The 22174-nt window shown below is 40.5% G+C and overlaps 3 protein-coding genes across 6 annotated transcripts in view; 1 reads left to right on the plus strand and 2 right to left on the minus strand.

The window, feature by feature from the left end:
• Nucleotides 1-2028: 2028 nt before the first annotated feature.
• On the minus strand, nucleotides 2029-3710 carry LOC128745072 (zinc carboxypeptidase-like). Its single transcript, XM_053842054.1, has 3 exons — nucleotides 3526-3710; nucleotides 3224-3462; nucleotides 2029-3169 (listed from the first exon to the last, which is right to left on the minus strand). Exons 1-3 carry the CDS (start codon nucleotides 3530-3532, stop codon nucleotides 2180-2182), a joined length of 1236 nt encoding a protein of 411 aa, XP_053698029.1. The 5' UTR covers nucleotides 3533-3710; the 3' UTR covers nucleotides 2029-2179.
• A 7116-nt stretch (nucleotides 3711-10826) lies between these two features.
• On the plus strand, nucleotides 10827-12468 carry LOC128732736 (zinc carboxypeptidase-like). Its single transcript, XM_053826070.1, has 2 exons — nucleotides 10827-11194; nucleotides 11253-12468. The coding sequence occupies exons 1-2, from the start codon at nucleotides 10874-10876 to the stop codon at nucleotides 12258-12260; spliced, it is 1329 nt and encodes a 442-aa protein (XP_053682045.1). The 5' UTR covers nucleotides 10827-10873; the 3' UTR covers nucleotides 12261-12468.
• The window catches only part of LOC128732712 (facilitated trehalose transporter Tret1), a 32532-nt gene continuing 22649 nt past the window's right edge, over nucleotides 12292-22174 (minus strand). For 3 of the 4 annotated variants that reach the window (XM_053826050.1, XM_053826060.1, XM_053826041.1), the window contains exons 2-3: nucleotides 13604-14221; nucleotides 12292-13530 (exon numbers count right to left, since the gene is read on the minus strand). In XM_053826050.1, coding sequence (XP_053682025.1) covers nucleotides 12694-13530; nucleotides 13604-14209 — 1443 coding nt within the window. In that variant the 5' untranslated portion in view covers nucleotides 14210-14221 and the 3' untranslated portion in view covers nucleotides 12292-12693. Of the gene's footprint in view, nucleotides 13531-13603; nucleotides 14222-14298; nucleotides 14616-22174 lie in introns of those variants that run through there. The other variant, XM_053826035.1, reaches the window with a different exon arrangement.

Genomic DNA, 22174 nt, shown 5'->3' on the forward strand with positions numbered 1-22174 from the left:
GATACACACTTAAAAAAAAGTACCGAGTTCGGTATATTATCGTAAATTTTACCGAACTCTGAGCAGCAGAACGTTCGGTAAAAAATTTTTATGATGCCAAACATTATTGATACTAATGATCCGTAAACGTCGATTGGCGCCATCGAATTTTACCGAAGGTTCGGCTGCTTAGAGTTCGGTAAAAAAAATTTAAGTGTGTAACGGTACAGGGCACACCAGTCCAGTGTGCGCGTCGTATTTTGTTTTGATTCGAAGGCATCATGATCAGGCAGTAATCTGTTTCGTGCAGTGCAGCAGACGGAGTAAAGCTAAGACCGGTCAATGGTGTGATAAAATGGTATATTCTTGTACGGCATGCCTGGCAAAGAATATCCCGTTTCAATAATTGTTTTTCCGCAACACGATATAATGAACAGAAAGTGGTCGTCACTCGAAGTGATTAGTGTCAGTGGGTTAGGGAAAAGACAGTGCCAGATATAAGAATGAAAAAAGTGTCCGTCAGAGCGATTGGGCAGTTTTAGATTTCATTTGGTGAAAAAGTGGCCAACCGGGAAGTGTACAGTGGTTGTGTACTGGAACCAGGCCAGAACCAACAGTCGCACTGTTTGAAAAAATGTGATATTTGTCGTTCACTCGAACCATGGCGGTGTTAAAATCTATGCCGAATTAGTGCTAACGATGGTGGTAACTTTGAGGTTTCTTCTGTGTACAACAAGTGTGCTCCGGAGGCACAGAACTTAGGGGCCATCCATATACCACGTGGACAGCTTAGAGGGGGTGGGGGGTATAAAAATGTCCACGCTTGTCCACGGAAGGGGGGAGGGGGTCTGGAAAATGTCCACGTGGACAAGTTTTTTTTCCTACAAAAAATAGAAATTAAAAACATTGACCATTGATCAGTGATTGTTTTTGAGCTTAACGGGAAATTAGCAGTCATTAGCTTTTCGTCGGAGAGCCCAATTTCGGAAGCAGTTTTTAGGCCCAAAAGCGGGATTCTGTTTATAAACACGTAAATATTGCATTCTTCTTGCCAATCTGAACACAGCGAATTAATTTTCATGGACAGAATTTTTGTTTCAAACAAAAAAAACTTCTTTTGAAATTGGCAGAATCGAATTACACCTTAAATAAAATTTTATCTTCTGAGGCATATGTTGACCTAAATACATGAACCGAGCATTACGAGAGCCCATATCTGGCATAAATCTTGTTAAAAAGATTAAGCCTGCGTTAGTACACTTAGATGTTGACTGCCTAGCCTGGATGAATCCACGAGTATTGCATCGCTTGCACCAAATGTGGATGGCATTTTGCCTCAACATCAAATGCAGCTCACCACAAAAAAGGTATCCATGGGCAACGTATTTCCAAAAGGATTCGCCTTCAGAAAATTTTACGAATCACATCGTGTCGGAAAGATCTTGTGTTGTGTTGAAGTAGACGGCCAAGCTGAAGTGCTCTGGTTAGACAAAGATGCTCTGGACAAAGAAGAATCGTCAAGCGAAAGTTAAGCTGAAACGGACTTTCTTGCAGTCGATAATAATAATTTGCAGTACAACATGAATTAAGATCCAAATACCTTACATACGGATTTTAAAACGCTGAGAAAAATTGACGGAAAAACCATGGAAAAACTCAAATTTGCGCAACGACTAAAAATTCGTATGCATTGTAAGGTGACTTTAGACTGGAGCTTCCTTTCACGTAAGCTTTTTCAAAAAATATTGCATAAATGAAGTTGAAAACCAAAATTTTCAAAATGTAAAAATGTCCACGTGGACAAACAGAGGAGGGGGGTGGGGGTTGAGCAAATTTCCACGCTTGTCCACGGAGGGGGACGGGGGGGTTGAAAATTGGTATTTTTCTGTCCACGTGGTATCTGGATGGCCCCTTACGACGGGCAAATGGAGAAAACGCTCAATAGAGTAACGACATGGCGCAATATGTTCAGCGGTGTTGGCGAATGAAAATTAAGGTAAGTACCTACAGAAAGCATCAATAAAACCTTTGATTATTTTCGACGTAAACATTTTTTTATTTCGTGTTATTTTTGAGGTTACTTGCTTTACTTTTTATAAAAGTGGATAAGATTAGTTCGCTCTAACTATCCGAAAAGTTCAATTCAAATAAATCTCCAGTGTTCACTGCAAAATACACACCAGGGTAAAATTATAAACTATCAATCATAATACCCCAACCGTGCCGCCTCGGAAATGATCGCCACAAATGCTGCCATCGTTTCCTGTCCCACAGGAGTAATTTGCTCCGCTGGCAGGATGAACATATCGGTCGAATCCGGTGGACCTCTCAGTTCGAACGTTAGCGAAATCGGAATCTTTGCATGCTGGTACGCCCAGTCGATGCTGCTTCCGCTGGATGGGTAGATGGTTTCGTGCTTGCTGCCACTCTGAAAGTGTGTTCCATGAATCGCCGTCAGAGCTGTAATTGCTTTCTCGGTAATGCTGCTCAGGTGCTCATAATTGGATACTTTATCTGCGGTGTGACCAAACGGGAACATTAATAGCTGCGAGTAAGAGTGCAGAGCGATGTACGTTCGAATCTGTTCCTTTTCGGTATTCATGCGAATGAAATCAGCTAGAGCCGCTGCTTCGGGCTCAGAAAATGCAGCTTCACCAGAAAAATCATAACTACATGGATCATCACTGGAGCCGATTCCTCCCCAGTTGCTATCAAAGTTTCGGTTGAGGTCGACTCCACGGCACAAACCGTATGGTTTGCGATTTTTCCGCCATAGGCGGTCGCCTTCAAAAGTGAATTTATAACCATCTGGATTGACTACCGGAAAGATGAACCAGTTATAATTGGTTGATAGGTCGACAATGCGAGGATCGGTAGAGGTTATTAATTCATTTAGAATAAACGTTGCCGTTGCTGGTGATATCCATTCTCGAGCATGGATACCACCTTCCACGAAAATGGTTTTGTTGCCTGTCTTACGGGACAGTTTGACTCCCTTAATAGGTAAGCCTTCGTAGGTGGACCCTAAACTGTGTACAGTAATGAAGTCATGCTTCTTGGCCAGATCCTCCATCCACGCGTAAATGGTCTCTAGGTAGAAGTAATGATTCCAGTCAAACTCTGCGGTGCTAACCGAAAGAGGTTTAATATTTCTTGATTCACTGTCAATCTTAGATTGAATATTGTGCTCCTAGAAGACCAACAGGTGTGATATTGTGTAAAACAAAACTGCAATTTTGCTTACCAGCACTTGTCCTTTCATACCAAAACGCATGAGCAGGTCATCGAAGTCCACGACCTTATTTGCGGCTACCATAATCGTCAGCTGCTGGCCCGGTTGCCGGGCATGCCCGTAGAATGTACAGCTATCGCTTTTTGCTTCCAACTCCTGCAGAATTTGCACATGCTGTTCCGTGTCCAGTTGAACCCGATATAAGCGATAATTGTCGTACCGAGCAACCGTACGTTGTTCTTCATCGCTAGCTGATGAACTACACAAAGTTAGTGTTATTTGAAAAAGAAACATATAAATTCGTACGCTCCTACCGGCCATTGTGGCAGAACTGATTGACTAATCGATTACTGCGGGTTTTCAATCACGACTTGGATGCTGCAGTATACTTATCAATTGTGCGTAGTGCCAGATAGCCTTAACTTGCTTGAGTGATGAGCAGACAGTCGTCTCATTCAAAATCAAAAGGTTTTATTCACTTGATAGCAACCTTTTGTAACAAAATATGTATAAATACTGGAATAAGATAAGAGTTATACGATTTACAACTGTTTGTAAACTAGATATTTGAGTGCTTTGCACGGCTTTGTGTGTACGCGCGCACACACGGAGTCAAATGTTGGAGCATAAAGTGACTTTATTTTTGCGTGCCTGGCTTTGAACCTACATGACTTCCCATACATTTTCCTTGAAAAACTTGTGATGGATGGTGTGTAACATCATCTGCAGCATCTGCACAACGGATCGCTATTTATCTTGGAAAAGTAGAGAACAGGTTTGGCAGAATGTCATTCACTAACTATGTGTGACCGACACGAAAAAATAAAAAACACGCCAACGACACAAGTGGATGCATAAAGCCCTTTGTAAAAATTAGTAACCGTTTTTCGCGTGAATATAATTCAGTTTCATTAAACCGGTGATATTGAGTGCATCTTCCTAACGAACATCTTAGGAAACGCACCTGTGTGTCTTCGAAAAATTAATCATCACAGGTAGCCAATCTGATTAATTATTATTGAAATGGTAATTCTAATTAGATTACTATTTACAATCAACAGGCTAGACTAATCTCAAATTTTTAGTCTTGACCTTGAAATGAGGTCATACATATAAATTAATATTTTTTGAAACGATGGTTCTACAATTGATGAAGGGACGGTAGGGGAAAGAAATGAAAATTTTTGGTGAAGGAGGGGAAGAGCAGAAAGGAAGGGGGGTATTGGTAGCTATGCTTGACAAGTAGTCATTTTGACTCCTACCTTTTGTCCAATACTGGAAGGTGCATGAGTCGAACCAAGCTGTAATCTAAGATTATAACCGGATTCGAACCCACAACACCCGCCAGGGCATGTGGTTCGCTGGTACTTGTACCTTTGAACCATAGAGGCGCTGGACAAAAGGAGACCGCAAAATCCACTTCTCAAGAATAGCGACGCGTTTTTTTTTGGTTGGGTTATCGACACATATTGTGCCGCTTCCTGCATCAATTGCAGATTACCACCGAGTGAGAAGTTTTAATCTAACTACTATTTACTGTCAGGACGACGACACTATGCCGGCCCTTACGACTTGCAAGGTACTGCACGTGACGTTGTTCGTCTGTCAGCGTGTGTTAGCCGCGTTTCTCGGTGCGGGTTTTCGAGGGAAGGCCCCGTTCCTATGTATAGACTAATCTCAAATTTTTAGTCTTGACCTTGAAATGAGGTCATACATATAAATTAATATTTTTTGAAACGATGGTTCTACAATTGATGAAGGGACGGTAGGGGAAAGTAATGAAAATTTTTGGTGAAGGAGGGGAAGAGCAGAAAGGAAGGGGGGAGGGGGCTCCTTCACCAAAAATTTTCATTTCTTTCCCCTACCGTCCCTTCATCAATTGTAGAACCATCGTTTCAACAGGCTGCTGAGCGAGAAACAGCAGCTCAATCAATCTCAAGCACCACACAGAGTCATCGACGTAGAAAATTCATGCGATCAGCAAAAAGCGAAGCCTTGGGTTTGTGCGCGAAGCCTTGGGTTTATGCCGTCGCCTTGGGGATTGCGTCACCGACACGCGGTGAACCAATCTCTAACCTAAATTCAATTAGCGGCTTGAAGTAATCAACACATCTTGGACGATCCAAATTCAAATAGCAAGGCAAGGCATATGTGATAAAGAACAATGCAGGATTCACTCGTCGATATATGGTGTACCCGATCGAAGCAGTACCATTATTAATAACAACGAAAAGCCCCCAAAGGAGGTAAACCGCAACGTATTTTGACATGTGATGCAGACAATATCGATGAATTCATTACAGGGCTTTCTTTTTCCAATCTAATTTTCGTTCTTCGGCATTTCTACTGTGCGTGACTACCAACGGTCGGGCAAGGACCGTATTATACCAACCGTATTCTTCACTGAGATCTGCTTGGCGCGAAATCAGTAGAGATCGACAGAGCAAGGACACGTGGGCGGATTCCGACTTCATTGGTTGTACAGAGACGTTTACTAGGAAAAAGTAAGCAGTGCCAATGCACAGTAGGGAATCGCTGGCCAGCAGCCAAAAAATGAAAGTTCATTTCGACTCTTTGTTGTATTTTTCCTGTGATTCTATACTATTGAAGTGTTCAAATTCAAAATTTTAGTTCAATATGACAAAATTTGAATTTTCTATGAATCTTGAAAGTATGCTATCTCAGCCTGTTTTAGCGTTTTTTTGAAAAATAACCCAATATTTCAAAACATGCTAGAGGTCTAATGGTAGTTCGGATTTCAACGGTGTCTAAGGAAAAGTTCTTCAAAAAATAGTGCTGAATAAAGCCCATTAATTGAGTATGCAGTAATTTTATCATAGTATGCCACAATTTTAATTTTCATTAAAAAAGTGCCATGTTTTCACGTAAAACACGCTTAAAAGTTTTGAAGCCAGGGTTCGCCACTATTGACACTACCGGTAAAAGTTAGCGTAAAATATGAGCTTTCAAATGGATATAGTCTCATTTAGCGCAGAGTAGCGCAGAGCACAGATGTTACGCTTGTTAGGCTGCTATATCAGAATTCAACAATATAGACAAAATGCAAACACTCAAAGTAAACGTAGGATATCTTAATTATGGGATATCTCCTTTACATGGTTGGATAAGCTGCTTCGAATGTATGGTCCATATTGCATATTGACTAGATTTTAGAGGTTGGAGGAAATCTGGAGGATACAGCGATAGTAATGACGGAAATACTGCTCGAAGTTCTTATGCCAATCCTGGTATTAGTTCTGAAATCACGGGTATAGATATGAAATTAATTAAAAGGTTGAGAAATTTTCTTATAGCAAGTTCTTGAACACATTATTTCAGAAAAATTCGAAACTTATTGTTTGTATACCAAAAGCCTTTATGTCAGGATATAGTCCTCATATAATACGTCCACTGCAAAGCAAAGAATTTGAATTCGCGGTCATAAATGAATCTAGGCAACTGATTGCTGATATTGCTTATAGGACGAATGACAGAAGAAGCACAAAAATAAGTTTTTTTTGTTTAATTATAGTCACATTAACAACTCGGGTCATTCGTGACTTCTGCGGGGTTGGGAATTGAACCACAGTCTTCGGTGTGAGAGGCGTGAATTGCTAGCCACTACACCGATATTGACCCTTACGAAAATAAGGTTATTGCCTTATGCTAAAAATAGTGATAAAAATGCAAGACAATATTTTACATGCGACAATGAGTGTGAAAATACAAATCGTGATAGAATTATTCGTCTTCTTATTTTGGATAAAGCTTATAGCTTCTTCGAAACGGAAAAATGTAATTAGAAAAATCTTTCTGACAACGCTATATTACTATTGAAGACGAAACGTGAAACGAATGATTCTGCAGAAGGAGAAGAAGAAGAAGAAGAAGAAAAAAAAGAAGAGTGAGATAAAGAAGATTAAGAAAACTAATAGGGGGAAAGATTTTGATTTTTGATTAATAATAAGAATAACTTATATGGATTTTGTATTGATTATTAAAGCTCATACTTGCTTTGTATTGTTTTATATAATGTTTTATCCTATAAAAATTCATCTGCAATAGTTTTCCAAATGACCCTCATATCTTATACGTCATTATACTTAAAAAATACTTGAAAAATAGTTGAAAATTCTCCCTTACACAAAAAATATACGTTCTAATGCAAAATAAACCTGAAATTCGGGCTCAGCACACCAAAATTACTTAAGAACCACATATTATCCTTGATTTAAAGAGATTTTTTTGCTTGGCCAGCATTTGTATGTAGTCGCCCCACTGTGCAATGGGGCCCCCATTGTTATGCAGGTGATATGCTAGCAAGTAAGACTAGAACCAACAATAGATGAAGATATTTTGTTAAATAGACATAAGTATAATGCACACTTTGTTTCCTTGTTGTGACATTTCTTTATATAGAATGGCTTATCTGAAACGTTAAGCTAGTTTATTGGCCATTCAGGTATCGATGTATGCGTTTTGCGATTGATGATTAGCGGGTCGGAATGAATTGCGAGTCCCTGGTGTTTTCCCACAGGCGAAGCAATGTATTAGTCGACTGTCAGTGCACTCATTGCGTCCTTACTTTGAATTTTGCAACAGTATATTTCCGAATATTCAGACGTGGAAAATAGGTGCTACAGATGGTCATTCCTCTGACCGCGGGAAATTTATAAGCCTCAGACCGTTATCATTGGTCGACAGCTGGAAGGTTATGATTTCCAATGACAAGACGGAAGAATTTCTCCCTCCCAATCTGAACATTCTTCGATTGCACGTTATATTTTGGGCACATCTTCAGCCTGTCATAGAATCCGTCCTTAGTATCATTGTATTTATGATTTGCTGGTGCGTATACGTTGATTGGGCTAGTTGAAAAATTTTCCCTTAGTTCTTAACACACATCGACGGGCGCATTCTCTGGAATTTGGCCATCGAACTTCCTGAATAGCAGCCATTTCCACACCAAGTCGATATACTGCCGTGAATCTTGTAATTTTGAGTTTAATCGCTAAACAGTATTAGTTATCATTGTTCTTTAGGTTGTAAGAAAAAAATAGCTAGTTTCATTTCAAAAAATATAAAAAAAATATCAGGTCAGTTTGTCCCATCTTAAAAGTAATCGCATATCAGTCCCACAGCGGTGGCCGCAGGAAGAAGATATAATATATCCCATACTTTAAAGCTCAAATGAATGATAACACTATTTTATCAACTCTTACGTACTTTATTTACTCATATTTACTCTTATTATAGATAAAATGTTAGCAAACATCACAGATCGTTCATCAAATATGCGTTCACTGGTTTTGCTCTGGTAATTCAATCCTAAATTGTTTTTTTAGTTTCGTCTTATAGCATAATGAGCAAGACGCCGTTTTTTCGCCTTATCCAACTTCCTAATTTCTTTTCTAGTACGCTTTCTGGTTGGTTTTGACGATGTCTGGACATGTTTGGTTTTAAAAAAGCTACCATCCGAATCATAATCCAATCCCTAAGATTCGTCGATATTTTCTTCTGCTACAACACTTGCACCAGTTTTCTCAATTTCACCGGCTGAAACTGATGAATTGTCAAAACATGACCAAAACTTTTCAATTATTGTTTCGCGACATGAAAACCGTTCAAAATCATTCGAGTCAAAACCAACACAATCTTCATCGGAACTATCATCGTAAGCATAACACGCTCTAAGAAAACTTAACGAGGACATTTTTCAGGAGTTATTAAAGCTTTTAAATAAACAACACTTTAAGCGAAACAATCAACTTTGACAGTTACACCGTAACCGGGTTTCTAGGTCATAGCGGGACTGATATGCAATTATTTTGCAGTCTGTCATGCAAAATAAAGGCATATCAGTCCCATTGTTGTTTTTTTATACAAAAATATTATAATTTTATTGTATAGTACTACAAAAGTATTAAAAACATTGTAATACATATTCTGGAGTCTAGTTAATAACGATATGTCATGCGATATTTTTCTTATCTTGATAAACATGATCATAGCTTTCATCACTGTTTTCTCCGATTGATGAATTTCCATATGGGACTGATATGCGATTCACGGCAGTATAGCTCTCGATAGCTCGATAGTATAGCTTGCGGCATACAGCATTACATATTCAGCCGCTCATTCCGAAACAGACGCTGTTTGAGCCACCCTAGGGAACCTAGGGAACAGCCGCTTAAGTTTGCACTTTCTAGCTTAGCTATGCCAGTATGCATATGAATAGAGGTTGGAAAACTCGCAAAATGAATAGATACGCCGAGCATCGGCAAACGGTTTTTATCATGATAAAACAGCTACGCGAGTGGTTCAATTCGCCTATAACAATGAGCAACATACACTCACGCTTCGTAGCATCGCTGAATATACGAATATCGTGAGCAACGCAAAAGTGCGAATCGACGCTTTCTGCTGCTTGTAAAGCCACTAACACTACTTTAAACTATTCCCTTTTCGTGGTAATATTATTTTGAATACTTTCCGACGTCCCCGGGCATTCTATAGCCGAAAAATCGAACACACTCAATGTTCAATATTCAATTTTTGAAAGAATTCTGATGTTCACATTGAGGTTCTGTTCGTGATAAAATTCAAAGCTGATGCGTGCATTATCGGCGAGGCAGGCGAATAGTGTATGTTCATGAGGGATGTTCATCGATTCAAATGATCACTTTTTCGCGAATTCTCCAACCACTGCATATGAAGCATTTCCAAGAGTGATTTGGTACCCATGTAGGATAACCAACGTATTTTGGATCCTCTCAGCAGCTGTACGTAATTTGGACAACTACAAAAATCAAAATCAAATGCAGGTGTCCAAATTAAATACAACTGTTGATGGAGTCCAAAATAGGTTGATTATCCTATAGTCAACGTTTCCCAAATGGGGGTGCGCGAACCCAGGGGTTCGCCAAACATTTAGTTCGCTGTAGAATAGTATAGGGAATTCCGCCAGGGGGTTCGCGAACCAAAAAAGGTTGGGAACCGCTGCTATAATGTATGTGAGCCAATTAATATTATCTATACAATTGCTCAACTTAGTATTGTTCTACCTTTTATACTTACGGTGTACTGCTGGTGGCCGCTGTCCGGTTCTCACTCGTTGGTGCACAAAGAGCACTCTGTGTATCACTCAGTGTAAACCGGGAGTGCGCCGTTAGTACAAAAGATAAAGCAATACTTAATTGAACAACTTTGTATATAAAATTAAGCTCTATAAATGCCCCAAAGATAAATTTTTTAAATTTTCCTTGCCTAAGGTGATACGGACGAATAAGTAAAATTTAGTAACAATTGTTGACTGAACGAAATGAAGGCTTATGAACTGCTAGATACAGACGCTTTTTAGTTCGCATACCTTAATTGTAGCTCCAATCGAATTCTGAAAAGATATTTCCTTGTAAATACAATTGATCGCAATACTTACTCTATTTTACCGCCTCGTTGTACTATCTGTATTTGCCTTTTTCTGCTTTCTCATTCAACTTGGCATCCATATTACGTGAGTGTGTGTTGTACTAAAATCCTTTAAATGGACGGTTCGCGCCGGTCTGTTTTTTGTTTAGCCCAGTGTCAGTTGTTCTTGCAAACGAAGCAGTTATTTTAAATACGTTCGTTTCCAACTGCGATTATCAGAAATTCTACGCAAGGATGCAGTTACCTAACCGGTTGCTAGTTGTCTTATGCGCTGCAGCTTTATGCGGGACAGTTCTTGTGTGTGGCAAACATGTCTCCGAAACCGCTGGCAGCCCTAACAAAGCCCGGTATGATCAGTTCCGAATTTATCGTGTGTTTCTGGAAACCGACGAACAGGTTCAGTTGATGCAACAAGTGGAGAACCGTAGCGACAGCTACACCTTTATGGGCCATGCACGCCATGCGAATCAGAATCTTACAATCATGGTGGCACCTCAGAAGATTGCAGAGATAAGCGATCTGCTCGAGCGATACAGCATCCAGGGTTCAGTGTTGGTATGTTCAAGAAGTAGGAGATAAAGTTTGCAAGTAATGATTTCTTTTTATTTTATAGTTGTACAACATTCAAGAGCTAATTGATCAGGAAGAACCTACAGTTGCTCCGGTTGATGTGGATCCAGAACAGTTTGATTGGAAACATTACTACCACTTGGAGACTATTCACAAGTGGTTAGATTTGCAAGCTGCAAAGTATCCTTTCGTAACGGTTATACCGCTGCAGACTAGCTACGAGAACAATCTAATCAAGGGTATAAAGCTATCGAAAAAGGCAGGGAATACGGCTGTTTTCGTTGAATGCGGTATCCATGCGAGAGAGTGGATTTCACCAGCCGTCTGCACGTATTTGCTGAACCAATTGCTTACGTCGGAAGACCCGGCGGTCAGAGATTTGGCCGAAAGTTTCGATTGGTTCTTTTTCCCGGTTGTTAACCCGGATGGGTACAAGTATACGTTCGAGTCGGACCGTTTGTGGCGCAAAAATCGGCGCCCTTATGGTATGTGCCGCGGGGTTGACCTCAACCGTAACTTCGAAAGCGATTGGAATGGCATCGGAGCCAGTTCGGATCCATGTGCTTACGATTTTGCTGGAGCTAGTGCTGCAAGTGAACCGGAAACCCAAGTGATTCAGCAGTTTCTACGGGAAAGCGCTCGATCTAGTCGAATTCGTACCTACTTCTCGATGCACTCCTTTTCACAGCTTATCATGTTTCCTTACGGTTACACGTCCGATAAGGTGCAGAATTACGACGATTTAAAGACGATCGGGGAACGAGGTTCGGAAGCGATTCGGCGGACGCATGGAAAGGAATACGTTTCGGGGGCGATGATCGAAACGATTTATCCCTCATCGGGCGATAGCGTTGACTGGGTGTTTGCCGAATGTGACGTTCCGGTGGCTTTTACGTTCGAACTGCGTGGACCGCCGGAGAGTACGAATATGTTTATCCTACCAGCCGAAGAGATTATCCCCACCGGTGAAGAAACACTTGCTGCGTACGTAGCAATGTTAAATGAAGCACGTGATTTAGGTTACTATTCCGAACCGAAAGGGGAACTGTGATAGCAATAAAAGTGAGCAGTAATTTGTGAAGTTTCGTTATTTGTATAACATTTTCTAAAGACTTTTTACGGTTATGTCGGCGTTCACAAATCAAGAACGAAAAGTGAGCTTGCTTCTTAAATAAGTAATAGATAATATAATATTACATAACACGATAGTAATGCGATGGGTTAAATACATTTCAGTACTGTTTTATTTCATCGTAAACGGTCATGCGTTTTGTGGACTGTTAAATAGCCGCTACACGCAGCACAGAGTAGAGACTATGCCGCTTTGTTAGTGGTTGCTCGAGCGAACGGTCTTCCGCTGAAATCCTTCGTTCAAACGTTGCTAGTGGAAATTTAATTGTATGTATCATCCTGGCAATATTTACACATCTTTTCTGGTCCTCAGTCTGGCGCAAGAACGGCAAAATTATTGCACTTCGGTTTATCTACTCTTCTACGTTGGCAGGCGCATTACTCTGTTGGCTGGCGCGTTTGACTTTTTCACCGCCCAATAGCCGCTGAATTTCCGATAGAGTGATACCTTTAGTTTCCGGAACCAAGAAGAAAACGAACACTGTTCCCAGTAGAGAGAATCCAGTGAACAACCAGAAGACTCCAGCAATGCCAAGACTCGTACGAAGCGTATCGAAAATCTTTGTCACCAGGAATGCAAGTAGCCAGTTGAACACACCAGCTAGAGGACTGGCGTAGGCCTTGACGTTATTGGCGAATAATTCGCCAACCATTAACCACGGAATGGGTCCGAATCCGATCGAAAACATGGCAATAAAAAGACAGACCGCTAGCACTGGTAGCCAGCCTAGTTCGGTCACCTGACTGGGATCGTCTTCCTTCAGCTGGAAGTACACGGCCAGCAGAATAGTGGAGACTGCCATGAAGAAATCGGAGATCAGCAGCAGGATGCGGCGACCAGTTTTGTCCACAATGAAAGTTGCCAGCAAAGTAGCTGCGACTTGAATGGATCCGACAATGATAGTGGCAGCGGTAGCTTCTAGGCCAGTGTTAGCGTCATCGAAGATGGACGTAGTGTAGAAAATGACAGCATTAATACCGGACATTTGCTGGAAGAACATCAGACCAAGAGCAATGATTAGCGCTCGAATTGTAGTCTTCTGACGAAAACCTTGAGCAAAGGTAATTTTCTCCGCTTGCATCTTGGCGTCTTCCTCTTTCAGTTCTTCGATTTCTGCACGCTCATCGTAGCGGCTGCCACGTAGCCACTTCAGTGACTTCGCTGCATCATCGTAACGGGCTTTTTCGACCTAAAATTATGTAAATAACACAGTGTCAATCAACTTGTCACGCTTTAAAGCGAAGCAACGTATTAAAACTTACAAAATAGTACGGACTCTCCGGCATAAAGAAGAAAATCAGTCCAAATGCAAGTGGAATGACACCGCATATGATGCTGAGCACCTGGACCTTGACCCCTGCACCAACGGCATATACGAACAGAATACCAATTGTCACCAGCAGCTGGAAGAACGTTCCCAGTGTGCCACGAATCGACGATTGAGCAATCTCAGCCGTATAGGTTGGCGCCGAAACACAGAACGCACCACCGCCGACACCAAGGAAGAACCGACCGGCCATCAGCATGCCAACATTGTTGGCAAAGATAATCAGCAACCAGCCGAGCAACAGGGGCAGCACCATCGTCAACATAGCCCATTTGCGTCCGATCATCTTCATCATAATGCCGATGGGGAAGCACATCAGCGCCGCACCCAAGTTGGCCATTGAACCGATCCAGGAAAACTCCTCGCTGGTGATGGGAAATCCGTATTCCTGTTTCGACACCAGTGGAATTTCTGCCGGTGAAGTCCAGCCCAGGAATGTACCAGCGGCGAGAGCCCCACCGGATGCTGCCAGACCGGCGATGTACTGGGGCAGTTTGCGGCCGGATTCGCCGGCCACATTGTTCACCACGAAGCTACTCATTGTATCGCGAGCCTGAAAAATAAACCAGGAAAAAGCGGTTAAAATTGATTTGAATTTTATAAAAATGGTAATGGAAAAAAAGTAGGTACATCGTCTTGGCTAATTTCATTAGCAGCAGAACCAGTGGCACCGTATTGACGCGAACTGGACGGGATTGCCGGAATCAGCGGAGTCCGGTCACTACTGTTGTTGAGTTCATCCATTTTGGCTATACGGTGTGTGGCTCCAAGCAAAGCTTATCGTCTGGTGGAAACTTCTCAAATAGCACTACTAATGGTCATTGTTTTGCCAATCTGTATGGTTCGTTTTTTTCTTTGTAACTGAACTGGCTGTATGGTAATGATGATAATTTACTCGTAGTTAGTAGGTAGGTACATTATGTACCTACCGAACAAAGCGATAGCGATTATATGAGGCTCATAGGTGCCAGTTTTGTTGCACGATCCACTTATAATAAGATATTGTATGTTGGTAGTGATTTTACTCGAGTTTTTTTTTCAAAATTGAAACATAATCCTAGATCAATTTGGATTCTACTTTAAAGTAGTATCTTTACAGATAATCTGTTTAGTAAAGTACTTATGAACTCGATTTAAAGAAGAATTTATTCTCTGGCAACGTTTCTCTGTGATAAATATGTGGCGACGCAGGCAGATAATACACAAAAAACAGTTACAGTTCATTCATTACTACGCGTTGTCGTACACCGAATGAACGTAAAACAGCAGAGAATGAATGATGTTTAGTACTAAAGAAGTATGAATCAGGTGAGTCGGTATAGTAGGTAGTTACGTGTTTATTTCTCACTACTAAAGGTGCAGCGGGGTAAAAGAATTACAGCTCCTGTATATAACGAAAATTTAACTATGCACCATAATTTTTGTTTTACTATAAAAGCATGTTTTAAAAATCTGGGAAATTTAAAAGCTTTCACGCAAAATGCAAAAAATTCAATGCTATAATTACTGTTGTGAGCACAGACACAAATTCTCTTCTGGAATTTTTGGAAGCAGATTTAAATGAATAATATTTTACATCATATTCGAGGAAATTCTACTATGGAATAACTATACTTATGTACATCATAAGTAAGTAATTTGCAGTCCACTTCCAAGCACCAAAGCAAACCCCTTCAAATAGTAATGGAAAGGTCATAGAAACGTTCAAGAATTTGTTCATCAGATCTGTAATCTTTTCTTATTTCATTAATTGAAAATTTTGTAAAACAGCTGCAATGGATAGTAGTACTGCACTGTACTGCACTTAGTTTGTTGTTATTTTTCAATAGGAATTCACTAGTTAAGTCGCGAATCTCTCTGAAATGAATTCTTTTGATTTGATTCATTCGATTCACATTGAATTTTACAACCACAGAGGTAATTTTTGGAATTAAATTAATAAGGTTTTGCATGCTGGCATCACGAATGAATGCGGTTCATCCATTTGACATCCATCCGTGGCTTATTTACTGCCGTGGACCCCCGTTCGTTTGACCGTTTTTAATCTGAACACTTTTTAATTTGAACCCCGTTGGTTTGCACGACGTGTAAATAAAAAATGGTTCAAATGTCATTCTCAATATGACATCATTTGCTTATGGAAACAATGCACATAAACACGATTTCTTTGTACTGATCTAGCGTGTTTAATCTGTTTCAAAATGCGTTTTCCCAACGATTATGGTAGAAATCTGATCGGAGAATGAAATATTCGCTGCTTGCAACTGCCAACTGTATCAAACCACCAAAACAATAACAAAGAACAGGGCACACAAGCTCCAGCATATTTAGGGTTACCAGTTCAAAATAAAAGCTAACCCCGTTAGTTTGCATGAGGAATCGTTCAAACGAACGGGGGTCCACTGTATCTGTTAGTCGAATTTTGGAAACGCGATGTTCATAAATTCGAGTTAAATGTCTTAAAAGCCAGCAGTGTTCTCCTCCAAACTACAGTGGGATTTTGAATTTGGCATGGTTCGATTTTGGCATGCCTCGATTTTGGCAACAAAAGTATCCGTTTTAGGCAACACAAAATATTTTACTTCCAAAAATATGCTTAAATATCAGTCAGTTTCCGCATATATACTTTAAATGACGAAAAAATATTGCCCTAAGTGTGTTCATGAAAAAAAGTTTGCGGTTTGGAACAATAATATTTTTATTGCCGTAGGACTACGTCTTACCGCAGGTCGCCAAAAACTTACTTGCACCGCACGCTTTTGTAAATATAAAAAGGTGGCAATCGTTGATTAATAACATTTTGTCAATTTCTAACGCACTTACATTCAATTTTTTCATATCAAAAAAGGGTCTCGATTTTGGCACGGTATCGATTTTGGCAACATAGGCTATACGCATTTGTTGCCAAATTCGAAGTCCAACTGTACTTGGAATGGCAGTTTTTGTGCTTTTCTGACCTGCCGTAGACGCCTTTAACAATATTCATTTTCATCATTTTAACCCGCATTCTAAGTCGATGTAAACAAACCAATGATAGACGTCAAAAAAGCGAGATTATGTTCACCCGCGCAAAACTCTATGGGCGATCAAATTTCCATATTTTGACCAAGGTTAGTCAAGAGAGGTTTTCTGATGTTCAAACTTGTTTTTCACCCCCGCTGGGTTACCCTTGACGATCACCGAAATTTTCGAAGCGGAAACTGTTGAATGTATAAACAACGTCGATGGTTGCTAACCAATCATTCCGCGCACTTCTGTTCTACAAACTGTGAAAACTAGATCACCTATTTTAACTCACCTTGATTTTGACTGTCACAATCTAAAAAACTCATTTTTCGTACCTAGCCAACTGCTTTGACCTTTTTATGAATTGAGTGACCCTCCGAACGCCAAAAATATTATAGCGAATTTGTTCATTTCCAATTTGTCAATCCGGGTTGGAACTGGATGAATTTTATATATCAGATAGGAGCAAATGAACACAAAAAATTCATCCTGTTCCAACCCGGATTGAATAAATAAATTCGCTTTAATATTTTTGGCGACAGGAGGGTCACACAATTGATAAAAAGGTCAAAGCGGTTGGCTAGGTTCGACTAAATGCGTTTGGAAAAATATATTACGAATGGCTCTAAATTATAATCCTTATTATAATGCTTTATGTCCGTCAATCATTGTAGACTACTCTGCTTATAGCAACGATGATGGTGTGCCTGGAAGTTTTATATAGCTTACAGTGAACTGTTTGTGATTATCTTTTAGATGGACGAGTTGGCCTCATATTTTAATCATATTTTTTCACAATAAACACATCAATTTTGGCACAGCAATAATTAACACAAATGCATGAGTTCAGATAGAGCGTTCCATTGTTACCATAGGTTATCAGAAATTGCATCATTTCAAGCGTATAATCTGTGCTTTCTAGAGTTGTTTGGCCTTTTGATGGCAGGAGTTGTTTTTCGAGGATCTGGCGTATATTGACTTCATTTTCGGTCGGCCTATATTTTGCGATTCTTATCGTCCGTTGGCATATAATATTTGCCATATTTAATGAGCGTGTGTCCTACGATAAGGCCTGCATAACGTAGTTCCGCTGACTACCCGGACGAACCAAAAGGATTCGCACAGAGCCTCTGGGATTCCTCGTATTGGAATCGTGTGAAGGACGGACAAAAACCATAAAATCTTATTGTCTTCCAGCGATGGCTGTGTCAATAAGGTTTTGCAAGGGCGAGCATAACCTCGCTTTTTTGACGTCTATCAGTGGTTTGTTTACATGGACTTAGATCGTGGGTTAACATGTTGAAAGTGAATATTGCTTAAGGCCTTAACGGCAAGTCAGAAAAGCACAAAAACTGCCATTCCTAGTAGTTTGGAGGGCGACACCGCTGGACAATACGCTTTTAAAACGTTTAACTTCAATTTATGCATATCGTGTTTGTCTAACAAATAGTAAACAAACCACGAGTGGATGTCAAATGGATGAATTGCGTTCATTCGTGACGTCACCTTGCAAAACCTTATGTTACAGCACAGACAAACAGACATAACACTCGTTTTCCATTCTTCGCACCGATTAAACTGTAATTTCAAATTTGGGCTTAGTTGAGAATGTCTCCGTTCTGGTTAAAGGGGCGCTTTTTAACGTCTCGGGGACATTCTTAAGTCCCAACGCAGCGCGTCGAGGGTTCAAAAACGGTGACAGTTTGTCCTGCATTATTTTCAACATCGCTCTTGAGCTGGATGTGATCCGACGACCGGGTATCTAAACGATAGACACGGTCTTCAGCACAGGTAGGCAATTTTTGGGCCTTGCAGATGTATATGAGGTTACAGCCAGAAACTTTGCGACGGTGGAGGTAATCTACGCTAGACTGAAAGCAGAGGCTAGAATTGATCGAAAAATAAATACGTCGTAGACCAAATACATGAAAGGTAGAGGCACTGACGAACTGACAAGACACATAGAAGAAAATCATTTGAAAACCATCGTTCTACACATTTTACTTGCACAGTAGCACCCTCTGTTATGCATGTTGCGGAGCAGCTTGCATTTGCAGGGTTTTATACTGTAGGGTTTTTACATTTGTACGGTTTTATACTGAAAACTTGAAGCAACACTCGCGCGCCGCGATGTGGCCATGTTGCGAAACATGCTTTTTTGAAAAATGAGTCGTTTTTGATTAGATGATGGAAATAAAGCGAGTGCCCCGTTTGTTTGTCTGTGGTAGAGGCTCAAAGAAGACGACAGTTTACCTCCCACGGACGGTAATCGTTGATGGCCTCACGGTGTTCAAAATACCGTTGTGAAAAAATAAAATAGGCCATTTAAACGGAAAATGCCAGTTGTTATGTATTGCCATCCTACACCTCTGAGCCAATTTTAAAAAACTTGATCGACGAAGTTTTGAGTTACGCCCTTTTAAAGTTTTAAAAGGCACACTGCTCATATAGAGTAAATAAAAATCTTCAATGACACTTCCAAAATGAACGTAACTCACAGCTGGTATTGACTTTTTATGCAACATATGCCCATTGCCGACCATTTTAGGAATTTTACGCTGTATTGGGACTAACCGGAAATGTTCTGGAATAAGTTATCGCTGTGGGAAATATCCAGTATCGAACATGAAAAAATACTTATCACGCAACACCTCAAATTACGCCAGAATTTAAAAACTAGATCACTGACAGTCAGATCAACTACCTAGCGCTATGTTGGTTATATATGGACAAGTTCCGGGGACTTCCGGAAACACCCAGACCAGTGGCCAGTTTTGTCCAGAAACAAAAACTTATCGTGCGGCACCTAGTGTCATTTAAGGTATCGCACGATAGGTTTTTGTTCACGGACGAAATTGGCCACTTGTCTGGGTGTTCCCGGAAGTCCCCGGCACTTGTCCAGATATAACAAACGTGGTTCTAGGTAGTTGATCTGACTGTCAGTGATCTAATTTTTAAATTCTGGCGTAATTCGAGGTGTCGCATGATAAGTATTTGTTCATGCTCAATACTGGCTATTTTCCACCGCGATAGTTTAATCCGGAACACTTCCGGTTAGTCCCAATACAGCGTAAAACTCCTAAAATGGTCGGCAATGGGCATATGTTGCATAAAAATCAATACAAGCTGTGAGTTACGTTCATTTTGGAAGTGTCATTATAGATTTTTATTTACGCTATATGAGCAGTCTGCCTTTTAAAACTTCAAAAGGGCGTAACTCAAAGCTTCGTCGATCAATTTTTTTTTAAATTGGCTCAGAAGTGTAGGATGGCAATACAAACCAACTGGCATTTTCTGTTTAAATGAACTATTTTATTTTTTAATAACGGTATTTTGAACACCGTGGGCTTCGAACTAGAAATGGTAGATGCGTTGGTGTATTTGGGAGCGCTGGTGACTACTAGCAACAACAGTGGAAACGAGATCTAGTGATACATTCAAGCAGGAAATTTAGCTTGCTTTGCCCTTGTCTAAACGCAACGCTTAGGAAGAATACGCCAAAACCTTTTAACGCCGGTAGTTCTGTACGGACTTAGAGCTGTGATGCTGTTAGTGCATACTGCGGACGATACATTGCACATTATAAATTGAAAGCGGAAAGTTGTGGAAAGATCGTATATTCGGCCAAAGTCGGTAGGTTACGGTGAACCAGTCAAGTGTATGGATGATGGATGTTGAATATATGACTATATCTAAAACGGTTTTCTTCAACAACCCTTTCGACACCTGGAACAGAGGGACCTAGCATTTTAGATGATATACAGAAGGATGAAGGATCCATTCATTTACTTTTACTTTTCTAGTGATGGTTTGTTATCGATCTTGCGGAAAACGCCCAATGATTCTTCAATTGTCAGTATTGACCGTTTCCTAGTTTCCGACTGCGTAAATTAACCGGGTTCATGACCTGTTCCGAATACTTTTACTTCTTTCTGCATTTCCGCTGTAGTAGGTTTAACTGCGCTTTCGTCGATTATTGTGAAGCTAATCCATCGGACACTATTTGGACTCCTCCACCTCCTATGCTGACGCTTGATTTGGATCCATTCAAAGTCATTCGAATCAGTTTCATCGGAGAACTATGTTTAACCTTCTGCAGCTGACGAGGTAGTCTGCTAAATACCAAGACTTAACTCAATAACTGTTATTATTGAATTTTGTCAATGCAGATTTTAAACATTTTAGAATTGCAACATATTGGGTGTAATAAAGAGGAAAGACACTGCAAACTTCAGATTTAAAGTGCAATACCTTAAGCATCTGCTGCATTTCTGAAGATTTCTGGTGTCTGTCAGACTACCAGGCCGCAGGTTGACTGAGTCGTACGCAGCTTTGAAATCTACAAACAGATGATGGATTTGTAAGTTGCAGTCCTGGAATACATCCAGATCTTCCCTGTTCTTTTTTCGTTTTTAGCAGTTTGGTCAAGAAATCGTTCTTCTCAGCAAATTTCTGTTGTTCTAGTGACTTGACCATTGTTCGTAATTTGCTTCCTGTTCCTGTTCAATAGTTCGGAAGTGCTCCTGTCACCTGTCGTTTTGTCAGTTAGCGGATTGCAATCCTTGTCAATAAACTGCATAAGAGGCGTCAGATCGATGATTTTTGTGAAAGCGCTTTTGTCAGTGGTATTTGCGGTCGATCAGCAGTCGTAACATTCCGCCTTACTAGCTGAGATTTTAGTAAATGGGGAAGAGCATTTCATACAATCAACAGTCGGTTATTTATCGAAAACAGCTATTTTTAATTGGCTGATGTTTCGGCTGAGGTTTTGGCCTATGTAATATGTTTTCTTGTCTAAACGTTGATTACCAGCGGATAGAAGTTTGTAGAGCGAATTGATTTGAGTTTTCTGCATACTGAACATCACACTTTAGATTGATTTGGCCTGAAAATTCGGTGCTGCCCATAGTATCATAAGGAGAATTTGATTCCGGGAAGGAATCCAGTCGTATGGAGCTAGCAAACAGCCAAACCGAACCATAAAACAGAATAGTGTGGTCAAAATCTGTGCTCGAAAGCTATACGACCGGGTGCTAACCAAGTTCGACGGGTGTCTTCTGATGGACGATAAAACCTTTGTCAAGACTGACTTTGGGCAAATGCCAGGTCAAAAATGTTACTTGGCAACGGCTCGGCGGGATGTTCCAAGCCAATTTGAATTTGTTTTTGCCGACAGATTTGCACGAAAATTTAGGATTTGGCAGGGCATTTGCAGCTGTGGTAGAAAAATGAAAGTTTTCGTTACAAATAAGACAATGACGTCGGAACTATGCCAAAAAGAGTGTCTCCAAAAACGAATTTTGCCGTTCATTCGATCCCACCACCATCTCGTGATGTTTTGGCCAGATTTGGCAAGCTGTCATTACAGCAAAGTCGTTCGAGAATGGTATGCAGAGAAAGGGATCCAGTTAGTTCCGAAAGACCTTAACCCACCCAATTTCCTCCAGTTCGGCCCTATTGAGAAATACTGGGCAATCATGAAGAGGAGACTCAAGGCAAA

Source organism: Sabethes cyaneus, chromosome 1 (assembly GCF_943734655.1).
Source record: "Sabethes cyaneus chromosome 1, idSabCyanKW18_F2, whole genome shotgun sequence".
In the NCBI taxonomy this organism is placed as follows: Eukaryota; Metazoa; Arthropoda; class Insecta; order Diptera; family Culicidae; genus Sabethes; species Sabethes cyaneus.

Coding starts and splice junctions, on each gene's coding strand:
- LOC128745072 (XM_053842054.1), bottom strand. Junction 3,170..3,223: donor GTATGAAAGGACAAGTGCTG/GTAAGCAAAATT, acceptor TTGGTCTTCTAG/GAGCACAATATTCAATCTAA.
- LOC128732736 (XM_053826070.1), top strand. CDS start 10,874: ATGCAGTTACCTAACCGGTTGCTAGTTGTCTTATGCGCTGCAGCTTTA. Junction 11,195..11,252: donor GCATCCAGGGTTCAGTGTTG/GTATGTTCAAGA, acceptor TTTATTTTATAG/TTGTACAACATTCAAGAGCT.